Genomic DNA, 19,417 nt, shown 5'->3' on the forward strand with positions numbered 1-19,417 from the left:
AGAAGAGATCTTTTAAGATCTATTGGCAAATAAACAACTTTCTGCCTCAAGTCGACCGTTCTCATTTTGTGACCAACAGAATTACTGCAATAAAACTGTTCTCCAGCTGTTGGTACAAGGGTCCAGCATCCTCCCAGTTCCTCTCTGCCAGCTACCGAAGCAGAGGTCTGGTTCGTGACCAGTGGGGAACCAACCGACGCCAGTCGGGGGTGTGTCGACACACACGCTCCAGCATGTAGTACTCAGGTGCCAGCGTTTGGGCTTGAGGAGGTATCTATGGTCCCAGGCGCCAAGTAATAGGAGTCTGGTGGTGGCAGCGATATCCCCGCCCACTGCATAGTGGGCGGAGTCAGTAACAGGCGGCTACTGCCGGTAATTGGGAATCCCCTACTGGCCAGGTCCTGTAAGACCAGGAACTGCTATCTGTGGACCTGAAGGGCGTAGCCAGAGCGTAAGGGCAGGTGTCCGGTTACAGCTATGAACATGTAGGTGTTCCTGCAGGAGACCCATCCCCTGAGCAAGGACCACACATATTACGTGTATTAGAATGGCGCATCTCCCCAGTCAGTAGTGTGACACTCCCACACATACACAGTGACAACTGGACTCCCATTTTCATGTCACACTACAAGCCAGCACACTTATGGCGGAACATCATAGGTTTATGTGGCACATCCAGACAGATGTCTATGCAGAAGACTCTCTCCTGTGAATGAGCCACGTGTTATGCTGGGCTATGTACAAGTCTGCAGAATCTAATCCATGTAGCCTGTGTGACCCAAACGTGACGCATGTGACCGCAGCGATAGAATGAATAAGGCTCTGCAATGTTTGTCACCATTTATTGTATTTTCAGAGTCCAGAACTCAACGATAAGGAGGGTGGAATTCTGCAGGAAAACTGAAAATAGGAGGAGAGGGAAACACACTTTTCTAGATTACAGGCTTCATTTTTTAAAACGCACCTGCCTTTCCACATGGAGGAGTACAGGAATTCAAGTATGCTGTGGAGGGCAGTAATACAAAAAGATCTCATAAAAAAACAAAGCAAGAGCAGAGAAAGAAAAAAAAAATCAAAAGAAAGACAAAAGAATCCCCCATGCCAGACTCCGCTCACTTTGGTAAGGCTAAACATGGGCGTGAACATCTGTCGTACAAGGTGTAAGCCCCTCCCTCTCATGGGCCGAAGGAGGGGGGTGGTCTATAACTGGCAGACCGATTACCCCACAATTTTCAAGAAATTCAGCAATTAAAAACAATTTCCAGTGCGTTCATTCAAAAAGAAAACAAAAACAAAAATGCAGTCTATATGCAATGTGAACGTCATAACAAAAGAAAAAAGCATGCCGGCCTACGCTAAAACATGGTTTATCTGGTCTTTTCAACTTAAAAGAACTCAAATATATACATTTTCCTATATTTCAGATTTTTTTTTCTTCCTTGTACATACACATGAACGCTCCATGAATCACATTTTGCCAGAGGATGCCGCGGTCCCTGAACGGATTGTCAGGGGGGCGTATTATTGCGCTTGGGCGCACGACCTGGGCGACTGGGCAGATTTCTGAATTCAATTCGTTATGGTCTTCCAAAACTTGTGTACACCCTTCATGATGGATGCGGGTATCCTGGCAGGGGAGGAAGGGGATGTAATGGGGAAAAGTAGCAGCAGAAAAACAAAAAAAAACAAAAAAAAAGAGGGAAAAATTGTAAAAAAAAAAAAAATAATAATCAGAAAGTAAAAAAAAAAAAAAAAACAGAAAGTAAAAAAAAAAAAAAATTGGTGTAACCGATACATTGATGCAGTTGGCTTATCACGGACTTGTAGTGAAACCTTGATTGCCGCCTGTCCACCTTTCATTCACACACTGAGAAACAGAAGGGTCTCTGCTTTCTGTACTGGAACGCTGGCCCTTATTAAGAAAATATAATCCCCTTTTCTTCTGTTGGGTGAGCTCGTCAATGCTTGTGATATTTAAATATATGTACAGGGTTCCATCTCTTGTGGTTGCAGGCAGCCACCAGTAGGTAAAACCTCGCGACGATTTACCATCGCGTCATTGGTCGGCATTGTGCTTCTCCCTCATCCACGCGTGGATCCTCTCCTTGAGTTCTGGCACTATGAGGAAGAAACAAAGTCAAATAAAAGATGGATTTAGTTATAGAGGTTAGTGACTGGCTTGCAGTCTCCCGGGTAACGCTTTCCGGTCTATCCGCAGGATCCAGCCACTGGCTACAAGCGAAGGAGAAGCTTTGAATCCAATCAGTGATGGAGGAAGACTGAAAGGCAACATTGCAACTGCCTTTTTTTAATTAGATAATTTTGCTGTTATTTTTTTAGTTTCCTTTATCAGTGTTTTATAATATAAATAACATAATATATGATCTGAGGAGCTGACACCTTATTGGAGGTGGAAAAACGCGTCATACGACTATCGGCTACCTCAACCATCTTTTCTGGAGCTCCAGAACGTGACCGCATACCTGCCTGCATGAAAAGCAAGTCAGTGACTATTGGGATCTTTTTTGTTTGTTTTTTTACACACCCAATATTGGTGTTTGTATTGTCTGGCCAGACAGTGGACAACCAATAAAAACCCTCTTCTTTTACACTAATTGGTGTTTTAAGAAGTGTCTACATATTGGTCCAATAATAACAACCGACATAACCGTCTCAGGAGGGCATATATTAACCATCGGCTATTCCTTTAACCCAATATAATGATTAGGCATTAATGTGTATATTTGTCTTTTATTGTTAAGTATCACTGGGCAGTGAAAATATATGTTTAATTACATTGTAACTTTTTTTATACATTGTTTCTAGCGCGTGTCTGTATGTGTGTGTGTGTATGTATATATCTATGATTGATAGATAAACAGAGGGGCGCTCCATAGTGCATAAAACAGTTTTTTAATCCATAAAAGCACAAAGCAAAGATATCAAGCTAAAGGGTGGCCCTCTGACGAAGCGTTCCACGAAACGCGTTACGGCGTGGCTACGGTGATGCTCGCTGTCTGCTGCCCAGGCCATCCTCCAGCTGTCTGTTCCCGCGTAGTGTCCTGGCACGCTGTGTTCCCCCGTGAGAGGAGAGCAGCGTGGGCTGCGAGTTCCTGTCTGTGCCCTGGACTTGCGTTGGACTTACCTGGCTTGGTAACAATATATGTTTAAACCCTGTGGTATCCAGCCCACAATGATGTAATTCTTGGTACAAGCAACCTTTGGCTTGATATCTTTGCTGTGTGCTTTTATGAATTAAAAAACTGCAATATAGCATGACGACCGCAAGTTACTGTATAAATAACTACTTCTTTTACGACGTCCTGACGTGTGCTTCTGTCTGCAGTAACACAAACGGCCAGCAGAGGGTCTCTGAATCCAGAGTGATTGACCACATGCATGTGGGAGAAGGTAAGGTAGGCGGAGCTGGGCATGTACACAACATATCCTTTAAAGAAACGACCAGTCAGTTAGGTCGAGGAACGTGTTACATTGTCATTGTTCTAAACCTGCAGCCGTTCACTAGAACGGTACCCCATCTATAGCTTTACCACTGGGTCGTGCAGCACTTGTACCAGATTATTAAGAAGTTGCCTATATTTTTGTACAGCTGGAGCACACTGGCACATCTTCCTAGGACTAGCTGTGCCGAGCATGTGCGCCTCATTGCCGCACATAGCGAGCCGCTTGCAGATTTTACATTGTAGTGCCCTGACATACTGGCTACCGAACGGCATAACAGGATCTCCCTGCCAGCAGCACATTCAGCTGCCGTAAGGCATTGCCCCTTCTCCCCAGCTGTGGGTACATCTCACAGTGCGTTGTACCTGGTTCAAGCATGTTCTCCGTCAGTGTTTGTCTATTAAAGGGATCTGTGGAGGAATTCAGTAGGTGTCTCAGAATGATCGATCGGTCCATGATTGTTCCTGACGGCAGCCTCACTGGCTCCGACATCAGCGTGTCCATCAGCGGATCTAATGGAGGAAAGGATTCCCATTAATGAGGTCATCGTAAAGCTGGTGTGTGAGTAACAGGCTCCTCTGTGGCATCTACCTATTGTTACATGGAAGATTACAGGTGTGTGAGATGGGTCAGTTCTGGGTAGTAGTGGGAGTAAGCTATGGCCAGCAGGGTCGTTACCAGGACCGCATATGGGCCTGCGCACAGCAGTACGCTAAGGCAAGCAGGGTCGTTACCAGGACCCCTTATGGGCCTGCGCACAGCAGTGAGGTACGGCAAGCAGGGTCGTTACCAGGACCCCTTATGGGCCTGCGCACAGCAGTGAGCTATGGCAAGCAGGGTCGTTACCAGGACCCCTTATGGGCCTGCGCACAGCAGTAAGCTAAGGCAAGTAGGGTCGTTACCAGGACACCTTATGGGCCTGCGCACAGCAGTGAGGTACGGCAAGCAGGGTCGTTACCAGGACCCCTTATGGGCCTGCGCACAGCAGTGAGCTATGGCAAGCAGGGTCGTTACCAGGACCCCTTATGGGCCTGCGCACAGCAGTAAGCTAAGGCAAGTAGGGTCGTTACCAGGACACCTTATGGGCCTGCGCACAGCAGTGAGCTACAGCAAGTAGGGTCGTTACCAGGACACCTTATGGCCCTGCGCACAGCAGTGAGGTACGGCAAGCAGGGTCGTTACCAGGACCCCTTATGGGCCTGCGCACAGCAGTGAGCTATGGCAAGCAGGGTCGTTACCAGGACCCCTTATGGGCCTGCGCACAGCAGTAAGCTAAGGCAAGTAGGGTCGCTACCAGGACACCTTATGGGCCTGCGCACAGCAGTGAGCTACAGCAAGCAGGGTCGTTACCAGGACACCTTATGGGCCTTCACACAGCAGTACACTAAGGCAAGCAGGGTCGTTACCAGGACACCATATGGGCCTGCGCACAGCAGTACGCTACGGCAAGCAGGGTCGTTACCAGGACCCCTTATAGGCCTGCGCACAGCAGTACACTAAGGCAAGCAGGGTTGTTACCAGGACACCATATGGGCCTGCACACAGCAGTGAGCTATGGCAAGCAGGGTCGTTACCAGGACACCTTATGGGCCTGCGCACAGCAGTAAGCTATGGCAAGCAGGGTCGTTACCAGGTAACCTTATGGGCCTGCGCACAGCAGTACGCTACGGCAAGCAGGGTCGTTACCAGGACCCCTTATAGGCCTGCGCACAGCAGTACACTAAGGCAAGCAGGGTTGTTACCAGGACACCATATGGGCCTGCACACAGCAGTGAGCTATGGCAAGCAGGGTCGTTACCAGGACACCTTATGGGCCTGCGCACAGCAGTAAGCTATGGCAAGCAGGGTCGTTATCAGGACACCTTATGGGCCTGCGCACAGCAGTAAGCTATGGCAAGCAGGGTCGTTACCAGGTAACCTTATGGGCCTGCGCACAGCAGTGAGCTAAGGCAAGCAGGGTCGTTACCAGGACACCTTATGGGCCTGCGCACAGCAGTACGCTAAGGCAAGCAGGGTCGTTACCAGGACACCTTATGGGCCTGCGCACAGCAGTACGCTAAGGCAAGCAGGGTCGTTACCAGGACACCTTATGGGTCTGTGCACAGCAGTAAGCTATGGCAGGCAGGGTCGTTACCAGGACACCTTATGGGTCTGTGCACAGCAGTAAGCTATGGCAGGCAGGGTTGTTACCAGGACACCTTATGGGCCTGCGCACAGCAGTGAGCTATGGCAGGCAGGGTTGTTACCAAGACCCCTTATGGGCCTGCGCACAGCAGTAAGCAGCGGGCAAAGATCACAGAGGGCTACGGATAAATATCTGGAGACAGGTCTGCCGGAGGATTTATATCAGGGGATTCCCAGGTACCACCAACAGGTCATGTTTTATGGATGTCTTTAATCCTGCACAGGTTGCTAGGTTTATGCACTCTGCTTCCACAGGCAGAGATCCACAGCACATGGTTTGTTTGATGTAACGGAGCGGTGAAGACAAAAGGCGCGTAGAACTTGGCAACATACCTCTGAACTCGTCCGGCGCATCACTGTAGTCTATCTCTGCCCGTGCGTTCCGTGCCACAATCTCCTCTACCTTCTCCGCTAGGAGCTTGAACTTCTCAATGGCGATGGTGGATTTAATCCCGGCCTTCTTCATCTTGGAAATGACTTCTTCAAACAGATCTTTGCTGTAGGATCTCTGAGGAGAGGAAGGAAAGTAGTTTTCAGCCACCAAATGGGATTTTCGCTCTACAAAAACACTCTGTACTACATCTGCTCCATTCTTGCCTCGCCCAGAACAGTACCCAGGTGTGAGGGAGGGGGGTAACCACACGTTCGATTATAGACCAGCTAGAAGTTTGGTTATACAAACAGCACCCCCTGCTGGTCAGTGGTGCAGCATGGTATCTGTAGAGAAAGGAAATCACACACACCTGGTCATCCGCGATGGCCTTGGCAAACCGGGCACAGTCTAAATGTAGGTAAATATCAGTGAGCTGATCCAACAGCTTCTTTGGTTCAAAGCCGTACTTCTCCGGGTTCTCCACCTTCAGGTCTCGGCACTTGGGCCCACACAGCTGCTGCAGGTTGAAGTTCAGCATCGCTGCTAAGCGTGGGCCGAGCTCCTGCACAAGGGGCGAGCAGACAAGGCATCAGCCAGATGGAGAGCAGATCCTAGCGGAGACATTACTAGGCCACCGCACCGTCCAACACTCACCGGTCTCAGGAACGGCTTCTGCACTTGCTTAGTGAGAATGTGGAACATGTCGACCGTTTCTGTAGCTAGCGCCAGATAGGACCGGGAAACGCGCTCGTCCTGTGCCAGCTGGGACTGCCGTGTCTGCTGCTGATCCTTCAGAAGAAAGGGGTGTAAGTATTGCAAAAGCTAAAGCGCCACAGCATGCGGTAGGTCTGAGCACAACCCGGAGGCAGGTGTACTAAGCCTTGTACTATTGCAGGCCACCATGTCACCGGCTGAACCAAACAATATGGCCGCCGCCCTGTGTGAAGGGTTACCGTAGTGCATGTTCGAAGCGCTTACCCGAGGCAGCTGGTCCCAGTGCTCCTTGTTCCTCATCTCCTCCTGCATCTCATGGATGCGTTTCAGGGACTCCAAGCTCTCATCCAGCAGGAACGTGGTGTCGTTAATCAGCATGTTTATGTAGCGCACAAACTGCTTCCCCGAGCTGCAAAGGCAAAGAGGTCAATGTCCATCCCGTGGAATCTATGGTGCCACCCAGTACCCGCAGCAGATGCATGCACAGGTCCTTGTATTACATTGATATTTTGGCGGTTTGCGGACCGTAACACTCACTTGAATTCTTCCATAAAAGTGCCGTGATGAGCCGGATTCTGCCAAAGGCTTTTGAAGATGGTGCTTATGTGGTAGCGAATGGTGAACTTGTCGTAGAACTCGCTGGTAGCGCCGGTGTGCTCAACATCTGAGAAGAAGAGGAGGAAAGATTATCAGTGACCGCAATAACTATTCCAGGCCGCACAGGGGCATCAGCCACATTACTACAGCTATGGCTGAGCTGCCGGCTCGGAGAAAACCGCTCAGCTCAAACAAAGCAGAACTAAGGGAAGGAAATCAGTCCGGCAGAAGACATGAGCGGGTTGTCAGCAGAAGGTCGCGGCCCGCCGAGGCAGAGCGCGCCCTTACCCCGCAGCTGAGGAAGCTTGCGGCTCATTCACTACTAAGTATAGCTTATGCTGTGTACACATGGGGGAGATATATTGCTCAGTTTCTACTTTACATCAGCGACCAGAGATGGTCGCTGATGAAAAAGAAACTGCCGGGGGGAGCCCGGCAGTGGTAATCAGCTGGTCGCAGGAGCATGTTCCTGCGACCAGCGATCACCCCAGGGGCAAAAACGGGAGCGCGTACCCGGCGATATATCGCCAGTGCACACTCCCATTGCGGGCAATATGGTCACTCAGCGACCATATTTCCTGCGATTTCGCACAAAATCGCCCGTGTGTACGCACCTTAAAAGGAATCCTCAACTTGGCTACAGAACATAAAACGTTTTAGGCTATAGATTTTGTTCAGCTTCAGCAAAGACTCTGAGTAAAGAACTGGCAGATACACCCGCGAGGGGGGGGGGGGGGGGGGGGGGCGCGATCTGGCGTTGTTCATATTATGACTTTAAGCTGCTGGGTCCATGGAAATCAGAGAAAGTTTTTGGCTGGAGAGCCGCTGGCTTGCCAAGCATGATCTGTATTCCGGTATACCATCACGGCCGCTATGCAAAACAGATGCGTCTTTCCTTACCTGTGTAAAACTTCATCAGGGATGGCACGAGGAGTTTGATTGACAATGGGTGACCTTCAATCATTTCAAAGAACTTCTGAGTCCGATGCTGGATGGCGGGATTCGTTACAAACATAACCTCCACCAGCTTGGCCACAAGGTAAGGGTTCCGGATATAGTTCTGGTTGCACAGCAGCACCACCAAGAATGTTGTAACATCCTGTGTGCAGGACTCGAAAAGAACCTGAGGAGCGTATCTAGGAGGACGACAAAGACCACACTGAGAACACTGCCCGAAATCTGGGACAGTGGCATAAACCACTAACGCTACGTACAATACACAGGAACGTGGAATCAAGCAACAGATAACAGCAACAGTCAGTGACCCGGGGTCCTGAGAGGGCGGACAGACACCACTGGAGTAGCCTAGTGAGCATAGACTCGGCACGGGACATTGTACATATAAAATCGACATAATACAGAGTACTTACTGCACGATAAAAAACAAAAATTCAGCAACATCTTCTACATAAAACTCAGGCAGTGCAGCAAAGATCTTGGGAATGTCAGGGTGTAAAGGCAGCGTTATACTACAGAGAGAGAGAGACAGAGATAATACATTACAGCAGGGGTTCCCAATCTTTATTCTAATCACGGCACCCTAGAGTATCAGAATTTTTCCACGGCACCTCTAGGCCCCAAAAAAGATATATCAAATGAAGAAGATTGTGTTTATATGTGCTTCTTAGGTTCAGTTATGTGGTAAAGGGCAGGATTTGGTTCTGATTGTACACATTTTATGATTGGCAGCCGCCAGCACTGGTTTTGTCCAGAAATAATTGATCATAAATAATTTGAATTGGTCGTGGATGACCAACCCGAGGCACCCCTGCAAGTGTTCCGAGGCACCCCAGGGAGCCTAGGCACACAGTTTGGGAACCACTGCATTACAGGGACAGAAATCAGCCCATTCCCGTGCTGTGAGAACGAACACTACCCGCTTACGTCGTGACGTCGTACAATACAAAAACTATTACAGAATATAAAACAGGTATACACTGCAAGACACATCGCTCCGAAATAGGGAGTGTCCTTCATAAGCCTCAGAGCAAATGTAAAGGTGCCCACACACAAGAACGATTTTTTGGCCGATTTCCGATATATCGTCCGAAGTTTACCGATAATCGGTCGAAAAATCGATGGTAAAGATGTGCGCTTGCCTGAAATCTTATGTCCAGGACGGGCAAAAAGATTTGAAGGCTAATTTATGCGCACATCTTAAGATCGCAGATCTTTCTAGTGTGTGGGCACCTTAACCGGCAGCAATTCACAGCAGCCACCACAATTCTGACCAGAATTTATAGAGATTTAAAGCGGCAATCATTTTAAAATGGCAAAGCAGTAAACCTCGCCAGAATTGCGCTAGCTACGGAAAATCGCGGGTGATTACATGGTGTGAGAAAGACAAAGTGCACGAATTATCTGATATCACAATGTAACAGCCCGGAAGAGGCGAGTGCACAGACTGCTGGGAGCTAGCCGCAGTATAGCATTCATATACGACAGAACAGGCGAGAGGTGGGACCGAGGCTCAAACCGACACATCGTGGCTTCAGTGTCCACGTTTAGTACAAGGTGACGGCTGCAGTCAGCCAAACTCACTTTGGGTAAGCAGGATCCATCAGGCGTAATAGCAGCTGTATAACCATTCCATAGAAATTGAGGCATTTTCGGAGGAAGTTCTCGTCCAGCAGGCCGGCGTCAGCACATGCCTTGCAGCGTACGAGTTTCTGTAGGTGGGAGAGGGGGTCCGGTTACATCTGTAATCCAAGTACCATCCTGTTCTCACAGCTCACTGCATAGATATCCATCAGATGATAAACCAAGGCCCCTTCCTCATGTAGGGACATGCCCCCCTACCAATGACACCAGCCCACCTCTTCCTATTCTAACTGCCAGCATCTATTAGATGTCTGTCCGTCAGTCTCCCCCCCCACAAATGTATATGTAACAGCCATGTGGTCAGTCCTCCATCAGCCTTTCCCCTAGTCTCAGCTCCTCCCATCTCACTATTAAATGCCCCCGTATCCCCCTGGATTTCTAGCTCTTCTGACCAATGTCCTCTCCTCCGAGTGTTTGGAAATGGTTTGTATCTGTTCCATTCAGTAAGTACTGCGCTACAGAACCTGTAAGTGATATAATGCCGGGCCGTGGTCGGTTACTGTTACACAAACCTTGAGCTGAGTTTTGCACCGTTTCAGCATCTCTCTGTACTGCGCTACAGAACCTGTAAGTGATATAATGCCGGGCCGTGGTCGGTTACTGTTACACAAACCTTGAGCTGAGTTTTGCACCATTTCAGCATCTCTCTGTACTGCGCTACAGAACCTGTAAGTGATATAATGCCGGGCCCTGGCCGGTTACTGTTACACAAACCTTGAGCTGAGTTTTGCACCGTCTCAGCATCTCTCTGTACTGCGCTACAGAACCTGTAAGTGATATAATGCCGGGCCCTGGCCGGTTACTGTTACACAAACCTTGAGCTGAGTTTTGCACCGTCTCAGCATCTCTCTGTACTGCGCTACAGAACCTGTAAGTGATATAATGCCGGGCCGTGATCGGTTACTGTTACACAAACCCTGAGCTGAGTTTTGCACCGTTTCAGCATCTCTCTGTACTGCGCTACAGAACCTGTAAGTTATATAATGCCGGGCCGTGGTTGGTTACTGTTACACAAACCTTGAGCTGAGTTTTGCACCGTTTCAGCATCTCTCTGTACTGCGCTACAGAACCTGTAAGTGATATAATGCCGGGCCGTGATCGGTTACTGTTACACAAACCCTGAGCTGAGTTTTGCACCGTTTCAGCATCTCTCTGTACTGCGCTACAGACCCTGTAAGTGATATAATGCCGGGCCCTGGTCGGTTACTGTTACACAAACCTTGAGCTGAGTTTTGCACCGTCTCAGCATCTCTCTGTACTGCGCTACAGAACCTGTAAGTGATATAATGCCGGGCCCTGGCCGGTTACTGTTACACAAACCTTGAGCTGAGTTTTGCACCGTTTCAGCATCTCTCTGTACTGCGCTACAGAACCTGTAAGTGATATAATGCCGGGCCCTGGCCGGTTACTGTTACACAAACCTTGAGCTGAGTTTTGCACCGTTTCAGCATCTCTCTGTACTGCGCTACAGAACCTGTAAGTGATATAATGCCGGGCCCTGGCCGGTTACTGTTACACAAACCTTGAGCTGAGTTTTGCACCGTTTCAGCATCTCTCTGTGTCTGGCAGACAGAGGGGAATCTTTCCATTGACTCTCATTGTTCTTCAGCTCTTCCACCGTCCTGCAATCAGGAGAACGTTATGGCATAAGGGGGAATTATTCTCCATCGCTATGGAATAGTTATGCTGCAAACGATAGGAAGTGCTGAGCTGTATAACCCCGCAAGCTACTCTGCTGCAGTCTACCCCTAGTGGAGACTTATGGAACTATTCCCAAATCTCCTTTAGTAAAGGTAAAGTAGTCTGCAACAAAAACCTAAGAAGGGATCTTACAGAGAGACCGGCTCCTCATTTCAGACATACTGCACAGCTTTCCCATTGTGTTAGGGACTGCCACCGATCCCATCATCCATACATAATGGCACAAGGCACCGCTGCTCCTGTTTGGGAAACCAGTAGTGGTGGGGGCTACTCCTAAATATTAAGGCATCCCACTCTCACCAATCTATAACCTCCTTTTTGCCATAAACTCAAACCCCCCCCCCCCCCCCCATTAAACACACCTCATATCCATCAAGAAGGACAGTTCTGGACACTCGCTCATATATTGGCCGTAAATAAGGCTGGACTGTTCTTCATTACCAAATAATTACACTTCATATAAAGTCATTATCTACAAGAACAATCCAAACCCGAGATACACTACAGATGAAGGTCCTTCAGTGCCAAACTAAGCCAGCACGTCTGCTCCCACTGTATTCCACACCTGAACAACCCGGGATTAGTCTTGGCGCCGGCCCGGGAGCAGACTGAGGTTGGAGCGACACTCACCTGTTCAGCTCCCGGATGGCTCTTAGCCGCCGGATATAACGCCGGCAGCTGGGTAAGACAGCAAGGTGGTGAGCGTGTAAGGTGAGGAAGAAGCACTCTGTGGGAAACTTGGGCTCAGAAAAAGACGACGGATCCTGACCTAGAAAGGTTGGAACAGAAATGACACATTATAAAATGGCGTTTAGTTTCTCCCCTTACGAGCCTGGATACACTGTGCTCTGTAATTGGATACTCCAGTAATACATAGGACACACTATATCTGCAACAGCATAGATCAGCCAATGGCCTTCGCTACAGTTACCAGAACAATCCCTCGCACCTACTACAAGTACAGCAATAGGACACGTACTCTGCTCAGACATCCAGCTGGTCACCTCCTCCATGGTGGCTTTGATACGTGTCTCATCATTGGGCAGAGCGATGCGACACTTGGGATGGAAGATATACATGGGGTCCACAGTCTCCAGCTTGATCTTTGTACTGAGCTGTTGAAGTACCCAGAGGAAGTTCAGCATGAACCCATCGGTGGACACCAGCCGGTCATCTGTCTGCAGTTCACAAGGAGAGATGAATGAGTGGTGTCCTGCAGGTGACGGGTGGTGGTGGTATGGTGTGGTGGTGGTACCGTACCTGCATCTGGGCCTTCTTCATGTTACCAGTCACCAGAGCCGCCATGTAATTCAGAGCGGCCTCTCTGGTCTCTCCGTTCAGCAGGATACTGTGCAGAATCTTAAACAATTCTTGCTGAATAAAAACAACCAGAGAATATCTGGATTTAACTCATTTGAATACGTAGCAAATGCTTGTACATCATAATCTTCCAATAAATATTTTTTATTTGACCCACATGGGGTACAGTAGAAATCCCTGATGTTTGTCACCACCAGGGGGCGAGGCAGAGACTGTACCAGGCCAGACATTAGGTGACTAGTAATAATTCTCTGCAAAACACAGGGAGCTCCTACATTGATGAACCTGCAGCTATGCGGAAACCTCAGCCACAAAGTAAAAGCCCCTCCAGTGGGAAGACACCAACTAATCAAAGCAAAAACCCCAGTAACACAGAAGGAAAAAAGGGAGATGATTGAGTACGGATAAAAAGGAGGAAAGAAGGATGTATTATTTATTTATTACCAGTTTCTTATATAGCGCACACATATTCCGCAGCGCTGTACAGAGAATAGTCTAACACTCACAACAGTCCCTTCCCCAGTGGAGCTTACAATTTATATTCCCTACCACATGTACACGCACACACAGACATTCTAGGGTTAATTTGTTGGGAGCCAATAAGCTACCAGTATATTTTCGGAATGTGGGATGAAACCAGAATACCCGGAGTAATGTAACCATTACACCATCCGTACTGCCCCGTATATATAACACATGGTGGGGATAGAACCCATGACTTCAGTGCTGTGAGGCAGTAATGCTAACCATTACACCATCCGTACTGCCCCGTATATATAACACATGGTGTATATAACACAGCGCTGTGAGGCAGTAATGTAACCATTACACCATCCGCACTGCCCTGTATATATAACACATGGTGGGGATAGAACCCATGACCTCAGTGCTGTGAGGCAGTAATGTAACCATTACACCATCCATACTGCCCCGTATATATAACACATGGTGGGGATAGAACCCATGACCTCAGCGCTGTGAGGCAGTAATGGTAACCATTACACCATCAGTACTGCCCCGTATATATAACACATGGTGGGGATAGAACCCATGACCTCAGCACTGTGAGGCAGTAATGTAACCATTACACCATCCGTACTGCCCCGTATATATAACACATGGTGGGGATAGAACCCATGACCTCAGCGCTGTGAGGCAGTAATGTAACCATTACACCATCCGCACTGCCCCGTATATATAACACATGGTGGGGATAGAACCCATGACCTCAGCGCTGTGAGGCAGTAATGTAACCATTACACCATCCGTACTGCCCGTATATATATCACATGGTGGGGATAGAAACCATGACCTCAGTGCTGTGAGGCAGTAATACTAACCATTTTACACCATCCATACTGCACCGTATATATAACACATGGTGGGGATAGAACCCATGACCTCAGTGCTGTGAGGCAGTAATGCTAACCATTACACCATCCGTACTGCCCCGTATATATAACACATGGTGGGGATAGAACCCATGACCTCAGCGCTGTGAGGCAGTAATGTAACCATTACACCATCCGCACTGCCCCGTATATATAACACATGGTGGGGATAGAACCCATGACCTCAGCGCTGTGAGGCAGTAATGTAACCATTACACCATCCGTACTGCCCGTATATATAACACATGGTGGGGATAGAAACCATGACCTCAGTGCTGTGAGGCAGTAATACTAACCATTACACCATCCATTCTGCCCCGTATATATAACACATGGTGGGGATAGAAACCATGACCTCAGTGCTGTGAGGCAGTAATGCTAACCATTACACCGTCCGTACTGCCCCGTATATATATATATATATATATAACACATGGTGGGGATAGAACCCATGACCTCAGTGCTGCGAGGCAGTAATGCTAACCATTACACCATCCGTACTGCCCCGTATACATGGTGAGGGATAGAACCCATGACCTCAGTGCTGTGAGGCAGTAATGCTATAACCATTACACCATCCGTACTGCCCCGTATATATAACACATGGTGGGGATAAAACCCATGACCTCAGCGCTGTGAGGCAGTAATGCTAACCATTACACCATCCGTACTGCCCCGTATATATAACACATGGTGGGGATAGAACCCATGACCTCAGTGCTGTGAGGCAGTAATGCTAACCATTACACCATCCGTACTGCCCCGTATATATAACACATGGTGGGGATAGAACCCATGACCTCAGTGCTGTGAGGCAGTAATGTAACCATTACACCGTCCGTACTGCCCCGTATATATAACACATGGGCCCTTATTCTGATCGGTGCGGATTTCTCCGCATGCGGTCGTACCGCCGATGTTTTTGGACTGCGCATGTGCAGAGGTCACTCTGCGCATGTGCAAGCGGTTTCGCCGCACGTATTCTTTATACGCCGCACAGGGGGCGGAGAGGGGCGTGTAGGGCTACTTAGCCTCATTACCCTATGCATACGCCCCGCGTTTCATGGGCGTTCCCATGCAAACGCGGGGCGTATGCATGGTAATGAAGCCGTGACGCTTGTGTAGGGGGCGGGCATCTGACATCGCCGGATGTCAGCTGCCCGCCCCCATACATGATTTCATACGGACAAGTGTCCGTGTGGTCTAGGGTGGCGGGAGCTGGTGGAGCGTGCGGCCCTGCATTCGATGTTCGGCGACCATCGAATGCAGGGGCTGCTCCCAAGATGGAGGCGGCGTATCCCCGTCCACTTTCATGCGGACCGCCACATATCCGCGTATGGACGGAGGTGGCGATCCGTATGGAAGGCGGGGATTCGCCTGCACGGTCCTGGCCGCATATTCTGATCGGGCCGCACCGATCAGAATAAGGGCCATGGTGAGGATAGAACCCATGACCTCAGCGCTGTGACGCAGTAATGCTAACCATTACACCGTCCGTACTGCCCCGTATATATAACACATGGTGAGGATAGAACCCATGACCTCAGCGCTGTGAGGCAGTAATGCTAACCATTACACCATCCGTACTGCCCCGTATTTATAACACATGGTGAGGATAAAACCCGTGACCTCAGTGCTGTGAGGGAGTAATGTAACCATTACACCGTCCGTACTGCCCCGTATATATAACACATGGTGGGGATAGAACCCATGACCTCAGCGCTGTGAGGCAGTAATGTAACCATTACACCGTCCGTACTGCCCCGTATATATAACACATGGTGGGGATAGAACCCATGACCTCAGCGCTGTGAGGCAGTAATGTAACCATTACACCGTCCGTACTGCCACGTATATATAACACATGGTGGGGATAGAACCCATGACCTCAGCACTGTGAGGCAGTAATGATAACCATTACACCATCCGTGCTGGCCCATATACTGATGTATATGGGGCATACAGTCAGTACTTGGCCATGGTGTATTTACGAACTGCAGCCTTTCATACAATCATCTGAGACGTGGAGGAAGATACACAGAAGCTTATTGTTCAGCTCTCCAAACATCTGCACAGAATAAACGGCCAGCGCTGTACGCAGGTCTTCCTTCTTGTGGAAACTCACCCGAGCTGACTCCAAGTAATGCTGCAGCGACTGGCTGACCACACGGGTATTTTCTAGCGTAATGGTTGGCCCAGAAAAGTATTTTTCAACAACTTTATTCTGTAGAAAGACAAAGAATTACACAAGATCCCAACACACCAGAACACTGGATGAGAGGTTACCGGTACCGCCCGTGCCCATCAGTCTGTCTGGGTTTTCTTGCAGCACACAATACACAAGGGCTTACTTTGCGATTCCTACATCTTACAACACAAAATGTTCTGGGGCAAAAATCTTTACATCGTTCTAATAAAAACAAAAACCACACACAGCTAAATACAATGAATGCATCAATGCTTCGGAGGAACCACCGCTGACTTCAATCCTTGGAAGAATAAAGTTTAAATGAAATTAATAAACACACTGAAAGAACAAAGAACATTTAAAACACATGAAAAGGTGATTTAAACACACAATATCAGTTGAAGGACATAGAAAGATGTAAGCCCTGTTATGTCAGAATTAAGAAACGTAGAGGGTGTGTGAACTCACTAATGCGCAATGTTTAAACAGGCCCCAATAGGCACATGACCACTTCATTCTAGCACCCACCATCTTTGAAAACCTATGCAGTTCCTGTTCCCTGCCTGGGGTGTCGCTGTCTGCTGTGGTGTTTCCAAGCACAGGTCTGGTTTGCATATCAGTGCTGATATACAGACCACACTGTGCTAGAAGCACTACAGCAGACGACACCCCAGGTAAGGAAGAGGAACTGCATGGTTTTCAAAGATGGTCGGGTGCTAGAATGAACACTACATGTGTAGGACAACAACACATGGATATAGGTTTATGTTGACAAGAGAAATAAACCGCAATTATCAGACTTACATCATCCTCAGCAAACACGGAGAGGCTGAAGAAGGAGCCAAGGTAAGACAGGCGCTGCAGCTCCCGGCCACTGGCAGGACTCAGTGGTTTGGGCAACCAGAGGGGCAAAGAGGCGATCTAAAAGGGAGAGAAGATAAGGAAACTGATTCATTGTACAGGTAATGGTGCGTCAGTGCGGAGAGAACCCCCGAGCATAGCACAGCGATGGAGAGAAGATACGGTTCCATACAGTGGTCTCATTGTACAGGTAATGGTGCGTCAGTGCAGAGAGAACCCCTGAGCGTAGCACAGCGATGGAGAGAAGATACGGTTCCATACAGTGGTCTCATTGTACAGGTAATGGTGCGTCAGTGCAGAGAGAACCCCCGAGCATAGCACAGCGATGGAGAGAAGATGCGGTTCCATACAAGGGTCTCATTGTACAGGTAATGGTGCGTCAGTGCAGAGAGAACCCCCGAGCATAGCACAGCGATGGAGAGAAGATACGGTTCATACAAGGGTCTCATTGTACAGGTAATGGTGCGTCAGTGCGGAGAGAACCCCCGAGCATAGCACAGCGATGGAGAGAAGATACGGTTCCATACAAGGGTCTCATTGTACAGGTAATGGTGCGTCAGTGCAGAGAGAACCCCTGAGCGTAGCACAGCGATGGAGAGAAGATACGGTTCCATACAGTGGTCTCATTGTACAGGTAAAGGTGCGTCAGTGCGGCGAGAACCCCTGAGCGTAGCACAGCGATGGAGAGAAGATATAGTTCCATACAAGGGTCTCATTGTACAGGTAAAGGTGCGTCAGTGCAGAGAGAACCCCTGAGCGTAGCACAGCGATGGTGAGAAGATACGGTTCCATACACGGGTCTCATAGTACAGGTAAAGGTGCGTCCGTGCGGAGAGAACCCCTGAGCGTAGCACAGTGATGGAGAGAAGATACGGTTCATACAAGGGTCTCATTGTACAGGTAATGGTGCGTCAGTGCGGAGAGAACCCCTGAGCATAGCACAGCGATGGAGAGAAGATACGGTTCATACAAGGGTCTCATAGTACAGGTAAAGGTGCGTCCGTGCGGAGAGAACCCCTGAGCGTAGCACAGTGATGGAGAGAAGATACGGTTCATACAAGGGTCTCATTGTACAGGTAAAGGTGCGTCAGTGCAGAGAGAACCCCTGAGCGTAGCACAGCGATGGAGAGAAGATACGGTTCCATACAGTGGTCTCATTGTACAGGTAAAGGTGCGTCAGTGTGGAGAGAACCCCTGAGCGTAGCACAGCGATGGAGAGAAGATATAGTTCCATACAAGGGTCTCATTGTACAAGTAAAGGTGCGTCAGTGCAGAGAGAACCCCTGAGCGTAGCACAGCGATGGTGAGAAGATACGGTTCCATACACGGGTCTCATAGTACAGGTAAAGGTGTGTCAGTGCGGAGAGAACCCCCGAGCGTAGCACAGCGATGGAGAGAAGATACGGTTCCATACACGGGTCTCATTGTACAGGTAATGGTGCGTCAGTGCAGAGAGAACCCCTGAGCGTAGCACAGCGATGGTGAGAAGATACGGTTCCATACAGTGGTCTCATTGTACAGGTAATGGTGCGTCAGCGCTGAGAGAACCTGAGCATAGCACAGCGATGGAGAGAAGATACGGTTCCATACACGGGTCTCATTGTACAGGTAAAGGTGCGTCCGTGCAGAGAGAACCCCTGAGCGTAGCACAGCGATAGAGAGAAGATACGGTTCCATACACGGGTCTCATTGTACAAGTAAAGGTGCGTCAGTGCAGAGAGAACCCCTGAGCGTAGCACAGCGATGGTGAGAAGATACGGTTCCATACACGGGTCTCATAGTACAGGTAAAGGTGCGTCCGTGCAGAGAGAACCCCTGAGCGTAGCACAGCGATGGAGAGAAGATACGGTTCCATACAGTGGTCTCATTGTACAGGTAAAGGTGCGTCAGTGCAGAGAGAACCCCTGAGCGTAGCACAGCGATGGAGAGAAGATGCGGTTCCATACACGGGTCTCATTGTACAGGTAAAGGTGCGTCAGTGCAGAGAGAACCCCTGAGCGTAGCACAGCGATGGAGAGAAGATGC

The 19,417-nt window shown here is 49.0% G+C and overlaps 1 protein-coding gene across 2 annotated transcripts in view; it reads right to left on the reverse strand.

Moving 5' to 3' along the window:
* Positions 1–828: 828 nt before the first annotated feature.
* The window catches only part of UBE4B (ubiquitination factor E4B), a 51,923-nt gene continuing 33,334 nt past the window's right edge, over positions 829–19,417 (reverse strand). For both annotated transcript variants that reach the window (XM_083163493.1, XM_083163492.1), the window contains 16 exons: positions 17,336–17,452; positions 16,469–16,567; positions 12,893–13,006; positions 12,612–12,810; positions 12,263–12,401; positions 11,454–11,553; positions 9,872–9,999; positions 8,701–8,799; positions 8,231–8,466; positions 7,271–7,397; positions 6,998–7,142; positions 6,674–6,808; positions 6,390–6,581; positions 5,980–6,154; positions 3,828–3,974; positions 829–2,118 (listed from right to left, as the gene is read on the reverse strand). In XM_083163493.1, the coding sequence (XP_083019619.1) occupies positions 2,057–2,118; positions 3,828–3,974; positions 5,980–6,154; positions 6,390–6,581; positions 6,674–6,808; positions 6,998–7,142; positions 7,271–7,397; positions 8,231–8,466; positions 8,701–8,799; positions 9,872–9,999; positions 11,454–11,553; positions 12,263–12,401; positions 12,612–12,810; positions 12,893–13,006; positions 16,469–16,567; positions 17,336–17,452 (2,214 nt within the window). In that variant the 3' untranslated portion in view covers positions 829–2,056. The remainder of the gene's footprint in view (positions 2,119–3,827; positions 3,975–5,979; positions 6,155–6,389; positions 6,582–6,673; positions 6,809–6,997; positions 7,143–7,270; positions 7,398–8,230; positions 8,467–8,700; positions 8,800–9,871; positions 10,000–11,453; positions 11,554–12,262; positions 12,402–12,611; positions 12,811–12,892; positions 13,007–16,468; positions 16,568–17,335; positions 17,453–19,417) is intronic.

This window comes from Crinia signifera, chromosome 19 (assembly GCF_055691185.1).
Source record: "Crinia signifera chromosome 19, ASM5569118v1, whole genome shotgun sequence".
Taxonomy (NCBI): domain Eukaryota; kingdom Metazoa; phylum Chordata; class Amphibia; order Anura; family Myobatrachidae; genus Crinia; species Crinia signifera.